This window comes from Branchiostoma lanceolatum, chromosome 19 (assembly GCF_035083965.1).
Source record: "Branchiostoma lanceolatum isolate klBraLanc5 chromosome 19, klBraLanc5.hap2, whole genome shotgun sequence".
In the NCBI taxonomy this organism is placed as follows: domain Eukaryota; kingdom Metazoa; phylum Chordata; class Leptocardii; order Amphioxiformes; family Branchiostomatidae; genus Branchiostoma; species Branchiostoma lanceolatum.
Genome location: NC_089740.1, coordinates 11,494,479 through 11,520,271, shown reverse-complemented (window position 1 = coordinate 11,520,271; position 25,793 = coordinate 11,494,479). Strand labels below are relative to the sequence as shown.

Genomic DNA, 25,793 nt, shown 5'->3' with positions numbered 1-25,793 from the left:
TGTTGATGGTATTCAAAAATAACGAAGGGAGGTTTAGGGGAAAAAGAACGACTTTTCATAAAGCCATCACTGAGAAAAGATTGTCTTTGGGCACACAGTATCGCATAAGTTATCGTTTGTAACGGTAGCTGTTGCTAACTACGAATAATTTCGGATGTCTACATGCACTCTAACTCGATGGAGTGGCCTAGTGGGTAATTATAAAGTGTTTGCCTTGTACACGGTAGGTCGTTAGACTTTAAAGATACCTACTGCATAGCATTCAGCATTTGGGTATGGAAGTTAAACACAGATCACTACTAGTATACTAGCAAACTAGCCCCCTGCTGTAGTAACTTATATATGTGGCATGAATGTGTGGCCCAAGGGCTACAGAAATAGAGATGGGCGCCACCTCTATGCGCCTTATCAAGACGTCTTAACTTATTTTAACATGCATTACACATTTTTGATCGTGTTTAAAAAAACTTTGAGGTCTTCTACTGAAATACGGTCACCTTGTTTTCAAGTGATGGAATCTTGCCAAAACGGTCACTTTAAATCAGCTCTTCAAGATCATATACAGCAGGCTCCCAATTAAAGGTTCAAGGTCTTGAAGAGGGTGAGAACAAGCCCGCACGCAACACACTTCACGACATGATGTGAGTTGATGAACAAGGACCAAGCTAACACAAGTTGTAATCCACTGTTATGATAAACAACATACCAATGAACCGCCAACCGTATGGGTGATAGCTGAACTTGCAGGGGCCTATGTCATACATGCAATTGGGGGAACGTATGTGATGGTATCTTTGTGGTAAATGGTTTGTGGTAAATGATTTGTGGTAAATTTAGATGTTAATATGTTTGATTCTCTTCCATATGATTAGTACTAGTAGTATTAGTACTAGACCAACTAATGGCGGACCGTGTCGTCTGGAGGGAGAGAGCAGCCTTAGTCCGGGCAAGCTGCCCGATATGATGATGATGAGCCTTCCTATTATGGTTCGGTTTTTCAATGGACATACATTGTCACTCGGCGTACGTGGGCAATCTTTGTGCAAGCATTCGTGTCAATGTACGCGTACAGCTGTGGTCACATTAGATCAAATGTCATTAACAGCATTGACCTTAGGTTGTCCTTGAACCTGGGCTGTTTGGGGCACGCCTGTACCAATGGAAATATTCCAAATAGTTTGTGTGGGTGTCACATGTCCCCTTGAACCCTGTTACGTCAAAATAGGTTTTTGTTCTCATCCATCTCAAACTTTGACCTCACGTTGTCGCCCTGTCCAAAAGACGGACATTTTTAAAATGTCGTCATACCTTCAGGACTAGCGATAATGTATTGGCCCTACGCACCTGTTTTTCTGATCGAATTTGTTTATCTCAACTTGACCTTTAGGCCTGTGGCTGAGGCCCTGATGAGTCAAATTTCCCGGCTTATTTTTCTACTTTAAGTACCCTTGACTATTCGATGACCTCATGTGTTATATATTAGTGAAAAGCGAGACTACCACCTTCCCAGGTAGCTGGATGGAAGTCATATTTGGGCGAATTGTCAACATAGGGGTTCACACCCGGCCCGGTACCCTGTAAAGGTTACTAAACTTAAATAAACACTAGAATGGCAACATTTTCGGGAAAATGCAGAATATTCCCCTCCCATTACCTACACCTCAAATATGACATCCTTAGCATTGACTGTAAGGATGTTACGAAGTTTCTGCACAAATTATGCAAAGGAGGTCGGCATTAGCATAATTTATGGCCAGGTGTGTTCGCCTTTCCTGAAGGTACCTACATCTCAAATATGACATCCGTAGCTTTTATGGTTAGGGATATGCATAAATTATGCATAATGCACTCATTAGCATAATTTATGCCCAGGTTTTCTGACTTTTCCTAAAGGCACCTGCATCTCATCCGTAGCCTTTACAGTAAGTAAAAAAACAAGTTTATGCATAAATTATGCAAATGAGGTCCGCATTAGCATAATCTATATACAGGTGTGTTCACCTCTCCTAAAGGTACCTACATCTGAAATATGGCATCCATAGCTTTAACGGTAAGGGATATACATAAATTATGCAAACGAGGCCCTCATTAGCATAATTTATGGTCAGGTTTTGTGACCCTTCCTAATGGTACCTACATCTCAAATATGACATCCGTAGCTTTCACGGTAAGGGAAATACACGTTTATGCATAAATTATGCAAATGAGGTCCGCATTAGCATAATTTATGTACAGGTGTGTTCACCTCTCCTAAAGGTACCTACATCTGAAATATGCCATCCGTAGTCTTTACGGTAAGGGATATACATAAATTATGCAAATGAGGTCCTGATTAGCATAATTCATGTACAGGTGTGTTCACCTTTCCTAAAGATACCTACATCTCAAATATGACATCTGTAGCTTTTACGGTAAGGGAAATACAAGTTTCTGCATAAGTTATGCAAATGAGGTCCTCATTAGCATAATTAATGGCCAGGTGTGTTTACCTTTCCTCAATTTATCTACATCTCAAATATGACATCTGCAGCTTTTACTGTAAACACAATACAAGTTTTTGTATAAATTATGCAAATGATGTCCTCATTAGCATAATTTATTGTCAGGTGTATTCACCTTTCCTATAGGTACCTACATCTCAAATATAACATCCGTACATTGTAACATAAGGTACATATAACTTGCTGCAATACCATTAGTAGAGCTACCACCGCACATCTACTTGGTTTTTGGCAGAAGAAGAAGAAGAAGAAGAAGAAAGAAGAAGAAGAAGAAGAAGAAGAAGAAGAACAGGCAAGCAAAAACAGTATATCCCCCTTCCCACTGGAAGGGGAATATAATGAAGTACAAGATTGGTTACGGATTTGTTTGGAACGTGATGTTTTTACATGATTTTAAAGGATTTACAAATTTCTTGTGTATGATCATTGTGATTGACGCCCAGTCCACTCTTTTGAATGACTACGAGACAGGCGGTACTAAATAAGGGCCATGTACATGTAGCTGTCATCAGTAACCATTTGCGTCCAGGGCCTACATGTGTCTGGGATGTTACTCATATGATATAATGACCAGTGCAATCAAAGACTTATAACGGGGCCAACTATAGTGACATAGCTTTCCAAAATAAGATAACCTACTGAACAACGGCGATTTGCAGTTCTATAGGGTGAACTCACTGTGTCATATTGTTCATCGAACACTGCCATTTTGTCTCTCATGACCTTCAAGTTAACCTCTGGGATGTTCAAGCTCTGTCAACAGTCGTGTAGCTGACCATGTCTTTGCTAAAGCGTATCGCTGTTGAAACTGTTTCTATTTGTCGTGGGAAAGTTTTGTATCCCTCTTAAGTCATGTGTGAGGTCTATGGTTGTAATGTATACACTTACATGCAAACCCCACAGGTGGTACAGTTTTGCGTTTCAGGTTTGATGTTTGTTCAGCGTTTTTCTGTCTGACACGTCCCGCTAGCTGTACATGCGACCTCCGCTCTTTTAAAACATGTATTGGATACTACTAGCAAAATATGATCACTCATGTGACAGAGTATTTTGTTTCCACTTGTCTACCCCCAGCTGCCTCCTAGATAAAAATGAGGGGTTAAGTTTACTTGTTATCCTGGATTTTGTATCATCCATGTTTGACATCTGTAATCATATAAGCTACATCTGCTTTGCCATGTTACACCGCGACAGCCGCGTTTCTGGTATTTTGCGTGTAAATACTTTGACTATGAACCACCTATTTACACGTAGGCACTGTACAACCAGTAATTACTGCAAATTGGTCTAGATTAAAGTTTGACATACTGTGTAAACGAGCGTATCCCATTTCTTTTCCCTGTCTGGTCGGTCCATTGGCGTTCCACTTTCGCATGTCAAAACATGACCTTTGACATTTTCCTGACTAAATACTCCTTACCTTCATTTCCAAACGTTTCGTACGGTTTTGTATATATTTTTTTGTCTGGCCGAGTGATATTGTCAAGGTTGCCATGACCCCGAACAGGACGTAAATATTTCTTTTGCTTGAAATATGGTTCCCGATTGATGTTTTGTAACTGGTATCGAATATCTTACAAATTATCCTGTGCAAATTTGTCCATCTGTACCCAACGAGAGTCGTGGGGTCATGAGGCGTATACGCGTAACGGCAGGGTGTTCGGCCCAAAACCCTGTGGTCCCGGGTTCGAATCCCCTGACGCCACCGGTGTTGTGGAAAATGCACTTTATACGACTACCCTCGCTCCACCCATGTACGTGGCAGTGTTGAAATAAGCTATGAAAAACTTGAGTGTAATGCCACGTAGTCCAACGTAATAAAATAACAGTGGTAAGGACGGAATGCTAAGAACAGGGTAGCTGTGGCGGGTATGTGGGGCGGTCGTTATGCCGGGTCTTTGATATGACATTGATGTAGCTGTCTGGCGTTGTAATGACAGGGTTGCCTCGTTGATTGGTACTAAATAGGCACGTTATTGTATTCTCCTACAAGGCACCGCTGGGCTTTGCTTGGTCATGATAAGGGCAGCTGAGTTAAGTAACGGTCGACTCAGCCTACGTATATCCGGGAGGTCCTGTCAGTAAGACCGTACATGCTGTCTAATCCATTCTTCAAGATTGTAAGGCTCCCATTGTTTGTCACTAGACCATAAAACAGCTGTCGTGTTAAAGTAAAGCAAAACTATTTCACTTATTATTTCACTGGTACGGACAAAATTGGCGGAAATTCTTCGGCGACGCTTTACACATTTACCTACATTACAGAACTACCATCATTAGTGACATATTGTACATTTTGACAGGCTACCCTTTCAGTGAGTGAAGGACGCTTGGCACACTCTCAAAGTCGTCAATCCCATCGTCTGAGGGTCGGCGAAACGACAAGAATCACTACAAAAATGTTGTTGTCAAGATTTGCAACTTAAGACTCTAGCGATTGAAACATTAAAGCTGTTTTACCTCAATTGACATTTGGCGGGTCATGTCTGCTTTGTTGCTGATGAGATTCAAACATCAAAATCCGACCGAGCAAATGTGGAACACATTTCTTTCTTTGGGCAATACCGCTTATGAGGCCCCAGCACGTCTACTAAAAGACCTATAGATATTCATTTCTTTCGTAGTTGACCGTGACGGCGGTCTGGACCAAGAATGCATCTATACTTCATTTTCTGACTAAAATGCCAGTTCCTAGAAGTGCTAATTTAATATGCTATGACCCAGTTAGTTGTACTCAATTTATGTACTGGTTGCAACTATCAATGTTTGATCCATTCCTACAGACGGCAACCGTAAAATATTGGTCTACCTACATGTATGTACGCGGTTTAGTAGGAGGGAGATATAGTGTTCTTTGTTGGTCTTTGTCGCCAAATTTATTTTCTGTACCTGCAATGTTTTATCTGTGTGATACGTATCCCATTAAGATGTACAGTATGTTATTTTTGACGGTGTCAGACTCTTGATGATGATACCAATGGCCGCCGTGCTATTTCCCGTATACATTTTCTGTCATTTCTGAGCGACTCATTTCTGCCTTCATACAGGGCATGGATGGAATGATGGGAATGAACGGAGAGAGAGGACCACCTGGACCAAGGGGTGGACCGGTAAGTAAAGATAACATAATGAACATTAAGTTCAGTGTCGACGTAAAATTTTTGATGCATGTTAAAACACATAGCGCAGCTGTATACCTTTATATTATTGCACTGCAGACGCCCGATACATGAAACATGGTTTTTAGCATATGATTCAGAAAATATTCCAAACTCAAACATCAGCAATCAAATATTCCTAACTGAAGTAACAACAAACATCAACTATATTGAACGACAACGACAACTACGTATTTATTCAGTGTGGGGATGGAAGTACGAACCACACGCTATATATACGACTCGGCAAATAGTAACCGGTTTTCCGGTAGTATTATCGACAAGCCAGTGGAGCCAAATGGGTTTAACAAACATGCGCGAAATAGTGGTAGCACAATCAGTTAGTACATAAAGGCCTATGTATAAAAGGTTTTAAATTAAACACGTCGACACTTCCACTGCACTTAAATCAAATGAACTGTAACTTTCTTAAGCTGCTTCTTGTCACAAGGTGTCGTTGTAATAATGCGGTCCCAAACGTGGCGTATCAGCCTGATGAAATGTTAACATGTTTGGAAACAGTCATTATATCGTACATAGATATCATGTGGACAACATACGTATTGACTTTATCTTTTTCTTACAGGGGAGCAAAGGTCCGCCTGGTCCATCCGGAGCCTTAGGAGAACCGGGAATGCCGGTATGGTTTGGAGTGCCTTGATTGATAAACTTTTGATAACTACCACAGAATGTGTTGGGCGCTGTTATGAAACTATGGAAAACATGATAATGCCTGTAAAAGCTTAAAGAGAGCATTTTTCTACTCTAATGCAAGATGTTTTGCTCCAATAGGGATGTGCTGTTAAAGTAAAACTGTCTAATTTTATTTGAACATATTAGTATTGTAAATATTTAATTTGCTTCTATATATACAGGTGTTCTTTTATCTTTCTATAAAGACCTTGATACGGACTTGATACACGAGACTAAAGCGGACTCGCAAAGCAATATCTGGTGCTTTGTAACCATGCACTATCTATGTGGACCACTTACAACCCTTACCCACATTTCTTGAACCACTTACCCACTCATCCACATACCCGAGCCCTTCATTAAAGGGGTATACTTATATTTGACGTCTATCAAAACGGCCACACCATGTTCATGTAGCTGACGGAGGGGTAGCCGCTTTCCCTCAGTTACGCTTTCAGCCCCAACCCCATCATTTGGACATTAAAACCTGCCGCAACGCATGGCGACGGTCAACAAGACTGTATCATTCTAAAGAGACCGACGACGCCATTTTCTGATGCTGTTGAGGTTCTGTTGTTGCGTGCAGGGTCCGATTGGTGATGCTGGGGCTGCTGGGCCTCCGGGTGAGATGGGTCAACGAGTAAGTCGGTTCCTTTGTGGGTAGGGTGGGGGGTTTGACGGATTTTACTCTCTTCCAGGGTTTCCCAGGAAAACAAGGTCCCAAGGGCATCCCTGGCAACAGAGGTCAAGCTGTAAGTACATCAACTGAGTGTCTACCCTCTTACAAAGAACAAAATTTCTCGCTCTGAGCTGATGCTTGAAAATAGCAACTAGCGCTCTCCGGTTAACGCAGTCTCTAGAAGAAAACAACTAATATATCAATGAGCCATTTGTGTGAGGGTAGTCATTTGTCTCACAGTTCTGTTTTTGACGACTTCTGACACGGCCTTTGAACGGTAAAGAATACAGACCAACTTTGACGACAAACAAAGGCGGGGATACCACAACTGGATGGTGCTACACTCGGGATCTCCTACTTCATATTCTGCTTAATTCTACTGAGTGCATATACAAGGGGCAAGACGTACTTCGAGACACAATTGCGGTGCTAGCGAAGGCTTTGTGAATGTATCAATATCAACTGCGTTAACTACATTATCTACATGCACAGTCGCGAGCAGTAAAGCTTTTGGAGGTTATTTCCCGTACGAGGTAGTGGATGCGTGCATCTTTCTTAACTTACTTAACTTCAAGTAAACTATCGTTAAGAACAGCGATGTGGAACGGATAAACTCGTCTGTGTAGTATCTATTCATCGCAGTGGGTCCTCCCTCATTTTCTCATGGTCTTTTCCATAACACAGGGTCCCCCTGGGCCCTCTGGGCCACCGGGAGAAGCAGGAGAACCAGGTGATGAGGTAAGAGTTCTGCAGATCAGAGAACATTCGCATGAGGGCGTTATTTCCATATCACATTCAGTATCAACCATGGATTCCCTCTATCCGAATATGACCCTTAATTGATGGGAATCACACCGAACTTGTCCTGCATCTTTGATTTTAAAACGACAATTTATGTTTGGAATATTAAATTGCGTTTTCCCATGCTTAGGGCAAGCCAGGTATGATGGGAATGGCTGGCCCACCGGGACCTCAGGGATTGATCGTAAGTATGACGTCAGAAAGCTTGTCCGTCGAGTCCATGATTGCAAGGTTTGATGGCCAAATAAGTCATTGTAATCTTTGATTTTTTTCATAACTTAAAACATCATTACTTTACCTATTTCGATGTTCAATGAAGGTGTTTACAAGAATTTGGCTGTCAAGCATTTTCAGTTTGATTGAATTGAGTTGTTTCAACGATCTATGGTAACAACCAACTCTCGCTGAAACGGATCTCGGACCTTGCAACAGGGGGAATAAGAGTAAACTTGCATTTGCCTGCGCAGCAGCAGCTGACCGATTATGATGAACGTAGTAAATGTAGTATTGCTACTATTTGACTAAATTATCGTGTTTTTTTCGTCTAGGGACCTTCTGGTAAGACAGGTCAACCAGGAAGCCCGGGAAGCAGGGGACTGGCGGTAAGCTGTCTGTCGATGTGCTTTGTTACTTGTCAAAATCGTTTTGTTTTAAAGAACAATATGATCATTTTGAAGTGTTCATGGTCAAGGCAGCATTTATGGTGTTTTAGGTACATACTGTATATTGTACATGTGTATTTTCCTAGAAATATGAAGACGTGCCTTTATTCTTTAGAAATAGAACAATCTCATTTCTTAAAAAAGAGGCAAACCTAAATACAATTGATGAAGCACAGTCTTCTGTACACTAGTCATTGCAAATAAGGCGTATTTTGATGTGTGCCTTTTCCTTCCAGGGTCCACAAGGTAACAATGGCGGACCAGGCATGCCGGGATTGAAAGGTCATAGGGTATGTAGAGAACTATTTTAGTTATGAAAACAATCACAAAACATGGGCCATGCAAGTAACGTGATATCACAACAGACATACTGGTCGGTCGAACATGGATGAGTCAAACATACATGTGATTTGTAATGTAGATATCCGCCCGGCTCTTAGCTCTGGGGACCTCATATTGACGCGGCTCTTAGATATCCGCCCGGCTCTTAGCTCTGGGGACCTCATATTGGCGCGGCTCTTAGATATCCGCCCGGCTCTTGGCTCTGGGGACCTCATATTGGCGCGGCTCTTAGATATCCGCCCGGCTCTTAGCTCTGGGGACCTCATATTGGCGCGGCTCTTAAATATCCGCCCGGCTCTTAGCTCTGGGGACCTCATATTGGCGCGGCTCTTAGATATCCGCCCGGCTCTTGGCTCTGGGGACCTCATATTGGCGCGGCTCTTTTGCGAATGTATCCATCAACATTTGGGTTTAACCCACCAGTATGGTCTTGCGTCACAGGACGTGAATACAAACAATCATTTTAAAGATGGTGGAAGCCTTCTGAAGACTTCACTCGACGTAATACTTATGAACAGTTTGATTCTTTATGTTAAATGAAACAAGATTTCTTCTTAATTTCACAGGGATTCCCAGGAGCGCCAGGGCCACCCGGTCCCCCCGGAATGGTCGGAAGAGACGTGAGTGATCGGCTATAAAAGCCGAGCGTTATTTCACTCATTACTTACTTTTAAATATATTGATCAGAGGTTTGAGGAGCAGTGTTAATAATTGCTTCGTACTGAACGCAGTAAAAAGCTGTATACTTAACATCAAAAGGGCGCTTACAGCTGCAATGCCGGTTTTGCAATGAATGAGGAGCTTTAATACATGGACCAAGTTCTCATCCGGCGCAAGTGCTCATTGGGACATTTGAGTAATGATTTAGTACGTATGGAATAATTGCGTAAGGTCTGTATCGAATTCATTATTGCTAAAAGCTAAGATTATCTTCATGCTTAAAATTCACGGTCTTGTCTCTTCCAGGGTAAAGAGGGCAAGGAAGGCGACGCTGGACCTCCTGGACCCGCAGGTCCTTCCGGCCGACCAGGCGACAAAGGAACCCCAGGAAAATCTGGAAGCCCGGTAAGGGTCTTTTGGTCTTGGTTTGGCCGTCTCATCGTATCCTTGTAGCCTGAAGTGCTGTAAGACTATGCAAAGCTTTCCAGGTTGATTACATTATGAGTGTTTTGGAACGTCTCAGGAGCAATTGTGTCAACATGTTGTTTGATAGAATAGAATATAAGTTTATTGCAAGTTCTTGTCCGTAGGCTAATTGCAAGTACATGAAACATGGAAGGACGAACAGACAATTGGTAACAATATAGCATGTGACCATTCTATTTCAAATACTGGGTTTGACTTCTTTGATATCTCTCTAGGGCCGCCCAGGCAGTATCGGGCCCCCTGGTCCTCCTGGCAATTCGGTAAGTTTGCAAACTCAATGAGTTTTAATGATCTCCAATTACAAGTATAGATGAATAAGACTAGAAATTAGAGTTAGATGCATTATGGTGGTACAGCGCCGTCAGGCGGAGTAGTGGGGAATTGCGCGGACACGTGACTCCACCAATAGGCTCAGTCGGAGTCCAGTGCGGTCCCAACGAAGTCTGACATTTCTCTGGGGCGACCTTCCCTCGGTTTGTTACCCTCATCCCGGTCGCACACATCAACGTCGAAGGTAAACAACTACTCTGGACATCCAAGATCACCTCAACATGTTCGGGGCAGGGAAACGGGAAACCAGACGGCCGGCACGCTTCTTTTAATGATCTTTATTTACAAGTATAGATGAATAAGACAAGAAGTTAGAGTTATTTTAAGAAACTAGATTTCAGAACTTCCAGGTATGTGGTTTAAACGTACGCTGTCGTAACACATATTCGGAAAAAGTCAAGTACAACACGCATAAGACATGCCATTTTAGACCATGGACAGTGTATGTTAATCATGCATTTGAATCTGGTGACGTAATGAAGTCATGTCATTTCAGGGTGATCGGGGAGCACCTGGACCTCCCGGCTTCCAAGGAGCACCGGTATGTCACACCATGTGTATCCGCATTTGAAATACGTAATCTGCACTTCTTAAAGTCAATTAGTCAATTGCCGTTTGCAACACTTGCGTTATTATGGTTGCTTTTGATTCTTATTTTTATGTTTTTCTCTGCAGGGTATGGCCGGAAAAGCAGGCATCCAAGGAAAAACCGGAAATGACGTTAGTATTTTGTATTTGTGCCGTCGTCCTGTATTAAACGTATGCAGTCAGCTCTTCTTCCTCTTCTTCTTCCTGTTGTAGCGACCGCTATCATCTTGTTGATCATTCTGTCGCTATAAACAGAACATCTCAGAACAATCATTTGAGAGAAGAAATAAATAAACGCAAAGAAGGTATCTTGCATACAAATTTGTGTGTTTACTATGATTTTTGAGGCAATGGTAATCTCCTTCCAATGTATTTCTTGATGAAAAACAAATTGTCGTATCATTGTTGTGTAATTACCGTATACTTAGATTTACCGCAAACAATGTATAATGCATGGTTGCTGTGACTTTTTAATTTCAGGGTTCCCCTGGAGCTATTGGTCCACCAGGACCACCAGGTCAGTTACAAATCGTTTATGTCCCTTCAAACAGACACGTCAGTAGCTTCTTGTTATACCGACCGTTGCTACCTTTCGAGATGCATAGGACGAAGTCAGCATTCTAATCACTGTATACTATTACAAATTGACAGCGCTGGCTTCTCTGACATTGCTGTCAAAATCTGGCTGTACATACCGACTTGGGATTTGGAGGTAGACACATTACGATCTGAGTATGTGATGTTAAGCTGTCATTCATCTTTCCCGGAGATTGCCGTATTGTTTATTTCTATATTTGTTGTCATGTTTACCATAGGACAACGTGGTATTGGCCAGCCAGGACCACCCGGACCTCCTGGAGAAGGGAGTGAGTAGACGGCTTGATACTAACAACTACATATCATTTTGGTGCTAATATGCTGTAAGATAGCGTAATGTTGATACATTTAGGCAGTAAAATCTTTGTAATGTTTCAGTATATAATAATTAGATTAACTCCAAGCGAAACGGCATGGCCCTGCAACGTTCATGTACAAAGCTTGGCTGTAAAAAGGCACACTTCCCTTTATGACCTTTTGTTTGAAACTTCAAATGATTATCAAAAATGTCCAAATACAAGCCGCTATATAGTATGAAGCCTCCATGCAATGCAACATTTCAAAGTAGAATGGCTCACCTGCAGCCCAAGCGGCTTAGAATGGCAAAAAAGCAGCACAAAAAAAGGACTCCATTCCGTACTTCTCGATCACTGATGGTACAAGACTTCTAACCCTGTCCGGATGTCATATTTCTGAAGAGCCGGGACGTACCGGGGAGAAGGGCCCCCCTGGGCTTCCGGGTAACCCTGGACGAGCAGGACCTGTCGGCCCGCCAGGTAGAGATATTACACTGTTCTAGTTATGTATGTTGACGGTTGACATGTCTGATTTCTCAAAGAAACTGGGAAGGATGGGGATAAAGGAGCAGCAGGATTGCCGGGCAGACCCGGAATGCCGGGAAGACCGGGACCACCAGGTACAACGAGAGTAAAACTATTGCCTGCAGTGACACTAACAGAAGACCATGACCATATGACCTTTGACATTTCTTGTTTTCTACGTAAAAATCACCTCGAGTATCGAGTATGTCTTCCATAATTTATGTACGGTTGTTTCACATGCACGTATTTGGGACAAAATAACAAAATTTTTTTTTTTCTTAACCTTTTATCCACGCCTGTATAATCGAGTCATCCTTTTGTTTACTTCTGCATGTCCTTCAATGAAAATGTGATTTTCAAACTATTGAAATTGACTTGTTGTTTATATAATTTCTGTCTTTCTCTTTTCATTGCATGGTTATGTGTATCCATATTAACCAAACGTTTAACCTAGGATTATAATATATCTTTACATGAATCGTTGACGTCCCCCGTTTCTCTACTAAGGTCCAGTTGGACAGTCGAAGGAAGGCCCAGAAGGCCCACCTGGTCCCCCTGGTAAGCACATACCCATAGTTATTTACATTCTGAGTAGATTGTTATCCAGGCAAGATCGCCCAAATCTTCATTTGTATTTCAATATTGTCTAGGCTCGTTTTGATGCGTCAAGTGCTGTAACTCGTCATAAAAATATAAGCTTTTTCGACAAAGACAACAGAAGTATTGGCGATAGTAGCGATCATATTGCCATAATTGTCGGGGCAACAACAAACGAGCCATTGATAGTGTCTTTGTGGAACGTAAAATTCTGCCTCAATCATGCCGAACATTGCATAGGATCGGTTTCCTACATAATCTACAATAACATTCTATTCTTTTTCAGGCCCTGCCGGTTTAGGAAGAAGAGGACCCCCTGGTCCACCAGGACCCCCAGGTAGGTAATGAGAGCTTGAAAATATCGCGGAAAAGATGGGCTGTATATCAGTTTTAGATTGTAATTTTATCAAACGTAATACATTTTACTACTTAAATCCCATGACATGTACATGTACGCGTATATGTAGTAGGCAGTGTAACATATTTTCAGAGCCCAGATATCTTAAGTGATATCTATGATACTATTATATAGTATACCTTTCTGTAATCCCATGAAGTGATATTCACTTGATATGATTATCGCCAAACAGGAGCGATGAGCCAAGCAGCACGGCAACCTGGTCCCCCTGGCCTGCCCGGCGATAGGGGCAGACCTGGACCGCCTGGCGAGCAGGGATCCCCCGGAGCAGCAGGTACCCCAGATAAGATGCCTGTTGGCAATTTCATTTGCTTCCGTTTAGTTATGCAAGTATAGGTAAACACGATGATAATCAATAACATGTTTATCAAATCAATTTCCCACAAAATGTATCCTTTTTTTACATGTATATACATTGATTGCTAGACTGATTGATCAATATGTTTTTCTTAGTGTAATCTGTTAACATTTTGCGTTACTTTTTAAACGGTAAGATGACGCCAATACCAACAAAAAGTATGCTACCAACATAACGATGTACAGTGGACGGATTAAGATGAATGGTCAGGAATCTCTCTCTGACAATGCCTCGGACATCTGTACTAGGTGTTCCCGGCACGGGAGAAAAGGGTCATCGAGGAATGCCAGGGATGCGAGGGAGAACAGGTCCTCCTGGCCCCCCAGGTACGGTATATAGATAACCATATTCATATCATCCCATCTTCATGCCATTCCTTAAGGACTTCCCGGTCGTGGCATCAAGGGGCACCAAGGTATGCCAGGGATGCCCGGCCAACAAGGACAATCAGGACCGCCAGGTAACAGATGGGGGACGAGAGCTGGAGTCCTTGTTCACATTTTGTGACTTGTTGGCAACTGGCCATGTTTACATGGTCGGTACACTGGAGGAGACTCCGGTCGAGCCTGCTGATTCATCCTCATGGAATCACGCTTCACATCTTGTGACAAGGACACAACTAGCCGTCGACATGACGAAAGACGAGTATTCTCTTGCACTTTTGCATTCTTTTTCTTCTCATCTAGAGTAGTTCGTATATGTATGCACGGTTCATGCTTTACCCGGAACGGGTACTTGAGTTGCACTTGCCTGCTCCAAGGAGTTAGCTGACTTTCACATTTCCTCTCTTTAAACGCACTCTTGCACAGACATCTGCAACCATTTTCTTCAATTTATGAGAATCATAATACTATAATTATTAATAAAATCTTAACATAAGTAGTGATAGCATTTATGTAATTTGACTAATGGTTGTTTCCTTTCTTTGGTCTAGCGTTGACAGTGAATGTCTTAAAGTAGTTTAGAAATAGATTTTGCATCGTGAACCTGCATGTTAACATGATTACTTTAAAAGTTTGATATGTGAAGATATTTAAAAAAGATAACATCTAACACGACTAAAAGCGGTCTTTTATATCTTTTTTTTCGTTGACACGGAAGAGTGATGTTTTTCTTTGTTAGGACCACCTGGAATTGGAGAACCAGGACCCCCAGGAAAACCAGGAAAGGAAGGTACGACTGGGGCTCCTTTCACCTTTATAGGAAACGTAAGCCCCCCTCTCACGGAACCCGCGGCACGCTGGCGGCGTCGCAGCGGCTGATCGAATTGACAAAGCACTCAACGAATTTCATCGAGAAAAAACAAATCTTGTTAAGCTTTGTGTGTTTTGTTGTTTTTTTGGCCATACTTGTGCGTTTTGAGTGAGATTCCCATTATAAAGTCAAGGGTAACACAAATCCAGTTTAGGACGCAGCGACTCCGCCAGCATGCCGCGGGTCCAGTGAGAGGGGGGCTGTACCGAAACTACTACTCTGCCTTAGAAATAAGTTAAATGTTATATTGTAAAGATCACTGCCGATTGCCGAATATCAATTCAAATCTAGTTCGTCAGATCTAGCATTTATATGCGGGACAAGAAATAAGCTTTCAGTGGATGTTGCAATATGTATCATGTTAACGTTATACTTATGATATCATTGAATACAACGTTACTTACAGCTATTGTGTGTTTTTTTGGTGACAGGTGAACCAGGCATTGGTATGCCTGGCGAGCCAGGACAAAGAGGCCCACCGGGTGAGTTACAACTTACACGTACCTTTGATAGAACATGGTTCAATATGGAAAAGCCCCCAACCTATTGACACATATATGTGACAGCAAGGTTCCCTGGTGTTTTGTAGATATGATAACGGGGAGGGGGTGCTAGCAGGGCTAGCTCTTTGCCAAAGCGGCAGAGTACGTCAGAAACTTACCGCATGTCGTTTTTCTTTCTTTCTCAGGCCCCTCAGGAAAGCTTGGACGCCCTGGCCAGCCTGGACAACCAGGTAAGTCTTGTACTACTAGAAAGTTCATTTTGCCTTCAGTTCGATCCTTTATAGAACATAGTTTGAACATTTAAACACAAGTGCTGCTACTGAAAATCTACTGCATCCGTCCGTATCAGTAGTTCGTATTCAGCCGCTGTTCATTTTGGACTTTGTTTAAACCGCCTGGAAGGCGACATGTTAAACTTGGAAATATCTTTCGCAAGAACGTCTTGTTAGATGCAGACCTGCTTCTATTGCACACTTGACTGGTATTGTCTGTCACCAGGATCTCCCGGTATCGGACAGCCAGGAAACGATGGACAAGCAGGCCCACCCGGTCCTCCTGGAGCACCAGGATTCCCAGGTATGTACAAATCTAAAAGACATCGAATAAAGTTGTGAACATGTGATGGTAAGAAGCACCAGCATCTTATATATATTGAATATAGAAACAGGTAGATACTTTAATGTAGCTCCCGACCAAAGGTTTTGCCCATTCTGTCCAAATCGAATTGAAGATGAGTTTCACTTTATTATGGAATGCACTGAATATGATGCTCTACGCGATGAGTTATTCACCTCTCTCAATTCAAGTACTTCAGATTTTAAGACACTTAATGCCACAGATAGATTTGACTATATATTTAAATGCAACAGCTCATACAGTGTTGAAATAGGCAAATATATAAAAGATTGTTTTGTTATAAGAAAAAATAATGATACTCAAAATTAGCCCAACTTGAATAATGTAAAACCTAAGATAGTCATTTTGTTGTAGTGAATAGTTTTATTCCATACCTTTGTCTTGTTCTATGTTTACCGTTGTTGCCATACTTTGTACCTGCCACAATAGTCGCGCAATAAAGTTCTGTATCAAGAGTTGTTCAAATACCAAGATTCCAATAGAATTCATTCGTAAGCTGATTAATGCCATCAAAGAGTAGGCTATATCAAAATGTTTTCTTAGGTAATATCCTCACAAATGCAATTGTATGATTGTACCTCAGGCTCGCCCGGTGAAGGAAAGAGAGGTTCACCCGGAAGAACAGGCCCACCTGGACCACCTGGACTGGCAGGACAAGCTGGTAAATCCACATGGCAATCTACCTTCCTGTCTATTGTGACGATCACAAGCTTCTTAGTATCTGAGATTAGAGAGGACTTTGTTTAACAGACTGACGTTGTATCTGGACACAGTCTGTTCTCCACTTAGCTCAACATTCATGTATTGGTCGATATGTTATGTCATCTATTTGAGATGATTGCAGAATCTATACCTCAGTTTAGATGATTTGCAAATGCTATTTTGCTAATTGCCTTGTTTCCAGCACATAAATGTATCATCTACCGAACTACATATTGATCATTTATGGTTTGACATTTACTTTGTGATATCTTCTACAGGAAAACCAGGAATTGGAAAACCAGGCCGAACAGGAGAGCCTGGACCTCGAGGAGACAAGGGTTCGTATATGTAATGTTTCTCTCAAAAAATGTCACTTTTATTGGAGCTCGTTGGCTACTGTACATTGGGCTGCTGTAGCTGTACATTGGGCTACTGGACATACTGTATTTTATACCTTACATCCTGCAAGTACTACTGTAAATGCAGAAATGTTCGCGGTGGTTTCATGTTCGCGGTTTTCGCGGTAAACTCTTTGCCGCGAACTTAAAACTCACCGCGATCGAAAGCCGTTCCATTGCGTGACTGTAGCGCTACGGTTGCCAAACGCAAACACAAAAGCTCCGCGAACACTCCATTTTCTCACTTCGGCGAACATTTCTGCATTTACAGTATATCCGTGTACTGAGTTCAGATGTAAGAGAAATAAGCGTAAGTTGGGCAATCATACGTCCAAATTTGACATTCTTTTGTACGATGACATGTCACAGCATTATTTCAACGTTTATTTCTACAGGTGACGATGGCATGGGCTCGCCTGGCCCACGGGGTCCCCCGGGCCTGCCTGGTCTCCCAGCTCCAGCTGTAGATCTATCAGGTAAATGATGTCACATCAACTTGCATTTTGTGTTCAGAAGTAGAGCACCTGGACTGTATCTAACACAAGCGAAAAAAGAACCCCTCCAGGATTGCCAGAGTCAACTGAAGTTAGTCCCGTACCGAAAATTCAACATTCAGGAGAACGTCTATAGATTATTGACCTTGATTTCAAAGTTTTAAATTGCAACAATGTCCAAACGTTCACAGTCATTGTTCTGTAAAGAAGGGAACTGTATAAAACATCTTAGAGGTTTCCGTTGGATATAGTTCACAGTGACGACATTTTTACGTAGTCGATTGATACATACAGCTCAAAAACTATTATACACATATTTCGCGCTGTCAATGACGCAAGTATTCTGAATTTTCTATGTTGTGGATACGCTGTTCTACTCGTTGTTAAACTGTATCCAACATTTATTGTTTTTGTTCTACAGCTCTGGCAGGTGCACTCGCTAAGCAGATGCCAAGCCCGAAGGGAATAAGAGGACCACCCGGTCCACCAGGTTTGACCATTTTATCTTTGTTCATTTAATCACTTTGTTGGGCTTAAAATACAAGTGAAGATCGCAATGATCTTTTAGCTTTCTGTAGAAGAACAACATATGCGGAATTTCTGTAATCTAAAATATGAGATGGACTACGATGTTTGTAAAATAGCTCCTTCTACACTTGTTGTCATGCTAAAGCTATATCTTGTTGGCATGTTATTCAAAACTAGCAGTGACGATGTAACCTATGAACGTGTTACTGATTTATATTCTTTAAAGTTATAAATAGTCAGGACTGGATGTAAGACGATAAGATTGACGTATGTAGGCTTTAGTTGACATGCTTATGTCTTCTGTCGAACAAATGCATATAGCATTCCCTCCTACCTACTAAATAAGCACTTTACTTAAGAGCATTTATCAGCATTACCTTTACATTACATATGCATCTTCCAATGTAGTACGCATCTTATCCACTTTGTCTTGTTGCACAGGATCCCCAGCATTACAGTCCCCTATTTTAGGATGTCATATATAACAGCATTCTCTCCTGCATTTACCGTTGAGTGTGTCCCTTCTCACCCTCACTGTTTCCCGCATTCCAGGAATTCAAACTGTCATTTACATCCTCTGATAACGCAGACAGCGATCCTAAGAGCTGTATGACAAGAGACCTTCGTACATCACACATGAAACACCTCAGAGGACGCCATACTAACAGCACAGAACAACATTGACCAATAAGGAAGCTTCATGAATATGACGAAGAAACTAAGTCGACCAATTGGAGGACTAGACACAAAACTAAGTTTGAATGTTTGAACTTTCTAACAGGTCCTTGAAGCGTTGGGTCGTTATTTAACGGATATTCACAATTTCTTAGGTTCACCCGGCTCACCAGGATCAGGAGGACGTGGTTCACCCGGCCCTCCAGGAAAACCAGGTTTTCTTTTGCTTCTGACCTTTTAATATTAAGAATTTTGAATAAAGATTAAGCGCCCGCTCTTTAACTTCCTGCCCCTAGGTCTTGCCGGCAGGTCAGGGAGAGGACGGCCCGGTAGACCCGGTCAACCGGGAAAGCAAGGTGACCGTTAACTGGAACCGTCCCAAAGGATCTTAGACTCGACACTAACTCTTCACCAGCTATTGTTGATTTGGCCTAGAACTACTATAGTGTAGTGTAGAAGTCTTTTGAAGAGAACAAAAAATGGCTTTCGTATTTATTTTAAATGATGACCTATTGGGACGGCTCCACATCCTCGCACGGTATTAGCTGCTGACCCTGCAATAGCGTCACCACTCGCACGATAACTGATAGGATCAATAATATAGCAAGCTTGCTTACCGTGCGAAACTGACTGATATAATGGCTGAAGCACAGTGTGTTTGCCTATCATTTTATTCTTAACTTCTTAGAACCCAGAATATACAATATACTAGCCTTAGAAGATTTTGTTTTTTTTATGATCCTCAGTTTAGCAGTAATATCTACATGTATATAGGCGAACTTAGCTTATTTAGTTTTCGCAATGCACTGCACTAATATACTTAAAAGTTATAGTCTGTCCAGCTGTATATATAAGGGTATGTTGATCTATAGGTTTTCGTACATAATTGACAACCTGAAACCGATCGTAAGAAGATATGCTTCAGTTACTTTTGCTTTACTCTGTGGAGAAGTTAAAGTATGTCAGACAACTAAAAAATCGTCGAACAGATGTTACAACTTTCTGCCAGCGATTGAAACAAAAATATTGACAGCATACTACCGGGATAGGTATTTACCCCAGGTAAGGGTAAGTATATGTATGCCTGCATGCTATATAGTGGAATTCTTATAAAATGATTTATGTATTAACGAACATTGCCTGTTTGTAACCTTTCCCCCCTCAGGACCTCCTGGACCTCAGGCTCCCCCAGGCCCAGGTGGGGGTAAGTACAAAAACGTCTTCATTTTCAATAATCCAGTTTTCATTCAAACAATATGACTCATTTTGTAGCTGTGCATGGATATTTTATCAAAGAAGGTTTGTTTTGATGTAGCCAAAGTATGTTGTGAGTTGTATACTGTGTATGTTGAACCTAATCTTTACAAGAACGACCTTACTAGATAAACGACAAGGAGATGTAAATGAATGAGAGTCTGATCTTCGTTTACGTTGTGCTGCACTTGCTTGATCTGTTTCACAAATATGCGAAACTATCATGAAAGGAAACCACTGTGAAGGAATCTTGATGTGAAGCTTGGGCAAAGCAGAATGTATCTTCAGTGTAAACAAAACTTGTTACTGATAAGTTTTGCATTGGTATGGTATTCAATTTGTATTAGGTTACAAGCCATATAATTCGGTCAACATCACAGTTTTTAACGCACAATCAAGCGTTTTCACGTAATCCATATCATCTAGTCATGAAGAACAGATATTTCATTACAATACCTTGTATATGTCGTATTCTACCACTACCCAATTTAACATAACATATCAAAAAGAAATGTACCATTCCCCGTCGAGCATCAACCCATACATGTCTTCAACCCTACCTTGAAAAAGACCATTGACAGCCACAGGAATACAGGACAAGGAACAAGCCCCGTCGTTACCCCCAGCAACTGCTGTCGCTTCTTTACGAATTGCAACGCATTGTTGTCTAAGTCGCCTATCCCGGTCGTCCACGCAAGATTCCTTTGTTAGCAAGCCCATCCTCGACAAACTGAAAACAAGATCATTTGTTGCAACACATTGATGCAGAATTGTGTACCATCTGGATCCATAGTCCTTTTGATGCTTGACGTTTGTTCATGAATTGGGTCTTTTGAACTCAATATGCTCACCCTCTGGCGAGTATCTACAATGCGTCTTGGTCAAGCGGAGAAAGGACTATGTTTCCGATTAAATGTGACTTCAACTGCTGACAAAGTTTTTTCTTCTCTCCAATCCACGGTTGTCTGCCACCTGCCTGGCTTCCACCCTCCCTCATCACCCCTCACATCTCCTCCGCACAACCCGCCACTGGACTTCATCCGGGACTTGGACCTTCCAGAACTCACATTATTATTACACCAAGTCAACTTATCTCCCATTTCGAGTTTACGTCGTCCTTTTCTTTAGTATTACGTTGCATTTTTTGTTACCCATCCACACACGTATTCCTTTGTGTCATCCCAATATGCTTACCCCTGTAACGTGCCATTTTGTTGGTTGAAGCACGAATGAGGCAAAGTACCTCAACGATTCTCGCAATTGTTTGGAATCTGAAATCGATCTTGAATGTTGCATGTAACGTCATTCCATCGTAATAGGGATTTCAAATGCAATAGAAAGTTTTTTTTGGGGGGGGGGGGGCAACTTTACAGCTTGACATTCCACAATTGGCGTGAACCGAGACGAAATAATTCTCAGGTTCATTAAATGAAAGCTTGATATTTCGCAGCATTTGCCAAGCATCTAATCACATGTCTCTTGTCGGAATTTATGGACATGACACAATTTTTGAAAATGTTCTCTCCAAAATCTTCAAAAAGGGTTATATGAAACCAGTTTTGTAGTTATGTAGCTATGCACATGCTTAACCCCCGAGACACATTTTGGATACAGGCTCCCAAGGCCCACCTGGTCCAGCCGGCCCATCAGGCCCACCTGGTACGTACACTCTATTGATGTGTTTGTGAAGGTTAGACATCCAGGTAAACAATATATAGAGACAATTCAAACTCTACAACTGGGTAAAAATTCGGAGATTTATTTCCGGACGTGTATAAGTACTAGTTAGTTCTGCTAGTTCACTTTAGTGACGCTGAAGAAGAGTGATGGATGTCACTCGAAACGCCCGGAAATAAATCTCCGAATTTTTATCCAGTTGTTGAGTTTGAATTGTCTTTATACTCTATCGATGTGATTATTATTACCTTCATCAAGAAAATCATGTTTTCGGTTGCATGTGTCTGTTTGGTTGGTTGTGGACAGCATAACTCGTGGAAGCCGTTGATCGGTCATTATGTTATTTGGTATGTTGTCGTTATTAATGTTATTATTTTAACGATCGTTAAATGTTACATGTAACTACTGTATTACAGTGCTGTAGCACTATGTGTAGTATCCATCTCCATGTCAAAATATTGTATAGCAACGTTTCAAATAAGGATTATCTTTGACGATTTTCCTGGTAAGTTATCTTGTTAATTGAATTACTGAGAAACTATACTAATCTATCTTCAGGCCCCACTTCACCTGGCATGCCTGGTCCACCCGGCCCACTTGGCCCTCCCGGTCCATCTGGACTTCCAGGACCTTCCGGTGGGTTCTTTATTCCTATTGTAGATTGCTACAGTACAACGTGATATGTACCTACGTTTCAATGCACACATTTCTTTCTGTGGTTTATTTGAGGGCTTGAGTTTTCCGCATGTAGATACAACAATAAAATGTATTCAAACCTGCAAAGGTTGCTGGTATCAAAGTTAGGGTAGCTCTTGATATACACTTGATTGTAGCAAAATGTCGCGAACAGGCGACGTACTTTGCATGTCGTTAATCATTACCTGTTCTTCTTGATAAGCTAGAGATGGTCTTCTTTAAGTATCCTTTAAGTATCCTTAATAAGCATCTAGACATGCACAGCAGGGTTAATACCATCGTTTTCATGATCACGGCTTACGAGAACTTCAGCACCTGTAAAGAGAAGACAGAAAGATGGTAATGACAACTAATTGTGTTGTCTACTTGCAGGACCACCCGGCCAAGGAATTAAGGGTGACCCAGGTCCCCCTGGACCTCCTGGAGGAGACGGTATGGCCTGTTCCAGTCTACCGCACAATTTCACCTTAACAGTGCACTACTAACTACGACCACTTACTTATATACGATTCTGCATTGACTTGGAAACAACCAAAAAATCGTTTACATCATCAACGCGAAAGAAGTTATACCCTTTGTCTAGTTTCTAGTGACCTACCAATGCATGTGACTGAATAATTAAAGTGAAATTGAATAGAAACTTGACGACCAAAGCCAGCAATACCAGTGCATACCGTTTATAATTGCTAACGTTAAAGCTTTGAATTCCTTCAAATATATATTGCAGATATTCAGTTTGTTTAAAAAATTAGCCGTAATTGCATGTAGTAGTACAAAAATAATCTAATTACACAGGGAAAAACTGCCCAGGAGTTCCATCATGTTCATGGAATTGTGCTATTCCGACAAAAATGACATAGGGATGAAGATCATTTTTGACTGACTAGCACAAAGAAGAACAGAATCGGCCTAATGGGTACTAATTTCCTGTGTTGCCGTAATTGACCAACGCACACCCCGGCACTTGCTGCAGTAGGTTCTGCATGTCACCCACCACATCTATATGTATATTTCGCACTTGCCATCACTACATTGTTTGCAACATGTGATACGTGGTACCCTGCATTTACGTAATGAACATTGCGATCACACATCATTGCACAACTGTTCTGGTGTGGTGTATCTGTATACCTGTTTTTCTAGCTTACGAGAAAGTAAAAGAAACTGTCAGCTTCTTTTCAAAACATTTTTGGCTGTTTATGTCCTGCATTTTCAAATCTCATTAATATTTTGAGAAATAAGTTGTGCACTATGAGTGGTCTACATGAGAAAGGCATGCACTGACTGCTCAAGTTGGAGTATGTTCACGTTATATCCATAATGTCATTTCAAGTTCCTATTTTGTATTGCCTGCTTATCCTTCATCATATGTTGTGGTACAACGTCCGTCAACAGTCCTAAATTTTCCCTAACGGCCTATGCAACTATGACGCAAACGAATCCTTTGGATCCATTCAAAGAGTATTGAACATACAGAAAGATTTCCTACGAAACTGAGAAAAAAAGGGACTGCTATCAGGCGTTGCTCCGATTATCATGTTTTCCATGTTTTTCGTGTCATAAGCACCAGGTACTCTACATGTGTTCTCTGTTTTTGAGCTTTGCCTACTCCACTGCTCATCTGACATGTTGTTGGTAAGTCCTATGACGGGGGGACAATTGCATCGCACCTCCATGCAAAACATCGCAATTTTCATTCTTATCCTTCATGTCAATACAATGGTACAGTATGTACAATGTTAAGATAGAAGAAGACGGGCCGCATAATTGACGGATTCTGTTGCGATATAACACGTCAAGACAAATACGTTGCTGCGATGCTTGTTAAGTCTTTGGTAATGCTACACATACATATTACTGTTATCTATCAATTTATGAATATAGATTATGAATTGAAACATGTTTACTTTATCAGATTTCACAATGACTATAACGCTTAAGATATTTAATAGTAATTGCATGCTTGGTGATACTAACGTTCAGTTATGATGTGAAAAGCATATCATCGGATAAAGAATGCTGTTAATGTGACTGATGGTAGAAGAAGTCATTGCATGCTTGGTGATACCAACGTTCAGTTATCATGTGAAAAGCATATAATCGGATAAAGCATGCTGTTTATGTGACTGATGGTAGAAGAAGTTATTCTCCAAGCAGAGGTTTTGGTCGGGTGGGGTAGTAGTGGCCGGGGTTTTTTAACGTTGACCTCCCGTAAAAAGTCCCGGCCACTTCTACCCCACCCGACCAAAACCTCTGCCTGGAGAATAAGAAGAAGTGATTTCTCCGTCTAATAGTTCAGACTGTGATACCCGTTATTGAATGCCGGTACGTGGTTGTGTACAGGTGTTGGTCCAGGCCCTGACGGAACGCCTGGGCCCCAAGGACCACCCGGACCAGGAGGACCCCCCGGACTACCTGGACCTGGAGGTAAAAATGTCTAAATTTGTTTTTCTAAATATATATGTGAAATATTGATGCACAGCAATTTTTAAACCTTGCACCCTACGGATAGTTGATTTGATTGAGGGGCCAACCGAGGTATTTTTAAACCTTCATCTTGTCTCAGTGTTTAAATGTGCCATGTTCATCTAAGCGAATAAAGATGAACACTTGGAAGGAAAATAGCGAAATGTGTATAACGGCTGTGAAACTCGTACGTTCAGTGACAAACGTAAGAGGCTAAGTAGACGTAGATGAGTGATTGTCATTACAGTATCCATAATGGCAAAGGGGAAGTACGGAATGATGCTTACACATTGTTAAATCTCTTTCAGGACCTAATGGGCCACCGGGACCACCCGGTGAGCATGTTCGTTCTGTGTCGTGGTGTTATAGATGTAATTTTGTATTCGTCCTCAGAAGTAACCATATTTGCTTGTAACATTCGTAAAGTCAAAACGCTTTCCCTTGCGCTTGCAATCAATTCTGACAAGAAATGCATTGTTAAACATACAAAGTCATATCGAAAGAAAGAATGAAAGAACTAACTTTGAGACATGTGAGATGATAAAATATGATGGATACTATTGGAATATTTTGCAATGTAATGTTGCTTTTTGAATGTCAAAATTGTCTATAAATTATCTAGGGTTTTCACATCTGCTTTGCCGTCTGGTCCGTTTTTCATGGTAGATTTGAATAAGGTAATAAGCAAATGTTGAAAATTACAGGACCACCTGGAGTTGGCCAGCCGGGATTGCGAGGTCCACCTGGCCCTGGAGGACCACCAGGTAACCACGCTTTCCTCACTTTTTTCGCATCTTAAGGTCACATTCATGAGTCTTT

General features: G+C 41.5%; 1 protein-coding gene across 1 annotated transcript in view; it reads left to right on the top strand.

Moving 5' to 3' along the window:
- Window positions 1-25,793, top strand: part of LOC136425137 (collagen alpha-1(I) chain-like) — a 64,217-nt gene that overhangs the window by 21,202 nt on the left and 17,222 nt on the right. Inside the window, exons 6-40 of the mRNA XM_066413935.1 lie at window positions 5,549-5,611; window positions 6,246-6,299; window positions 6,939-6,992; window positions 7,716-7,769; window positions 7,963-8,016; window positions 8,381-8,434; window positions 8,731-8,784; window positions 9,403-9,456; window positions 9,803-9,901; window positions 10,198-10,242; window positions 10,809-10,853; window positions 10,988-11,032; window positions 11,381-11,417; window positions 11,716-11,766; window positions 12,336-12,413; window positions 12,826-12,876; window positions 13,202-13,252; window positions 13,506-13,607; window positions 14,074-14,151; window positions 14,814-14,864; window positions 15,377-15,427; window positions 15,634-15,678; window positions 15,947-16,024; window positions 16,668-16,745; window positions 17,065-17,124; window positions 17,580-17,660; window positions 18,100-18,168; window positions 19,037-19,096; window positions 20,047-20,085; window positions 21,750-21,794; window positions 22,371-22,448; window positions 22,881-22,940; window positions 24,852-24,935; window positions 25,283-25,309; window positions 25,679-25,738. Of these exons, the coding sequence (XP_066270032.1) occupies window positions 5,549-5,611; window positions 6,246-6,299; window positions 6,939-6,992; window positions 7,716-7,769; window positions 7,963-8,016; window positions 8,381-8,434; window positions 8,731-8,784; window positions 9,403-9,456; window positions 9,803-9,901; window positions 10,198-10,242; window positions 10,809-10,853; window positions 10,988-11,032; window positions 11,381-11,417; window positions 11,716-11,766; window positions 12,336-12,413; window positions 12,826-12,876; window positions 13,202-13,252; window positions 13,506-13,607; window positions 14,074-14,151; window positions 14,814-14,864; window positions 15,377-15,427; window positions 15,634-15,678; window positions 15,947-16,024; window positions 16,668-16,745; window positions 17,065-17,124; window positions 17,580-17,660; window positions 18,100-18,168; window positions 19,037-19,096; window positions 20,047-20,085; window positions 21,750-21,794; window positions 22,371-22,448; window positions 22,881-22,940; window positions 24,852-24,935; window positions 25,283-25,309; window positions 25,679-25,738 (2,089 nt within the window). The remainder of the gene's footprint in view (window positions 1-5,548; window positions 5,612-6,245; window positions 6,300-6,938; window positions 6,993-7,715; window positions 7,770-7,962; window positions 8,017-8,380; window positions 8,435-8,730; window positions 8,785-9,402; window positions 9,457-9,802; window positions 9,902-10,197; window positions 10,243-10,808; window positions 10,854-10,987; window positions 11,033-11,380; window positions 11,418-11,715; window positions 11,767-12,335; window positions 12,414-12,825; window positions 12,877-13,201; window positions 13,253-13,505; window positions 13,608-14,073; window positions 14,152-14,813; window positions 14,865-15,376; window positions 15,428-15,633; window positions 15,679-15,946; window positions 16,025-16,667; window positions 16,746-17,064; window positions 17,125-17,579; window positions 17,661-18,099; window positions 18,169-19,036; window positions 19,097-20,046; window positions 20,086-21,749; window positions 21,795-22,370; window positions 22,449-22,880; window positions 22,941-24,851; window positions 24,936-25,282; window positions 25,310-25,678; window positions 25,739-25,793) is intronic.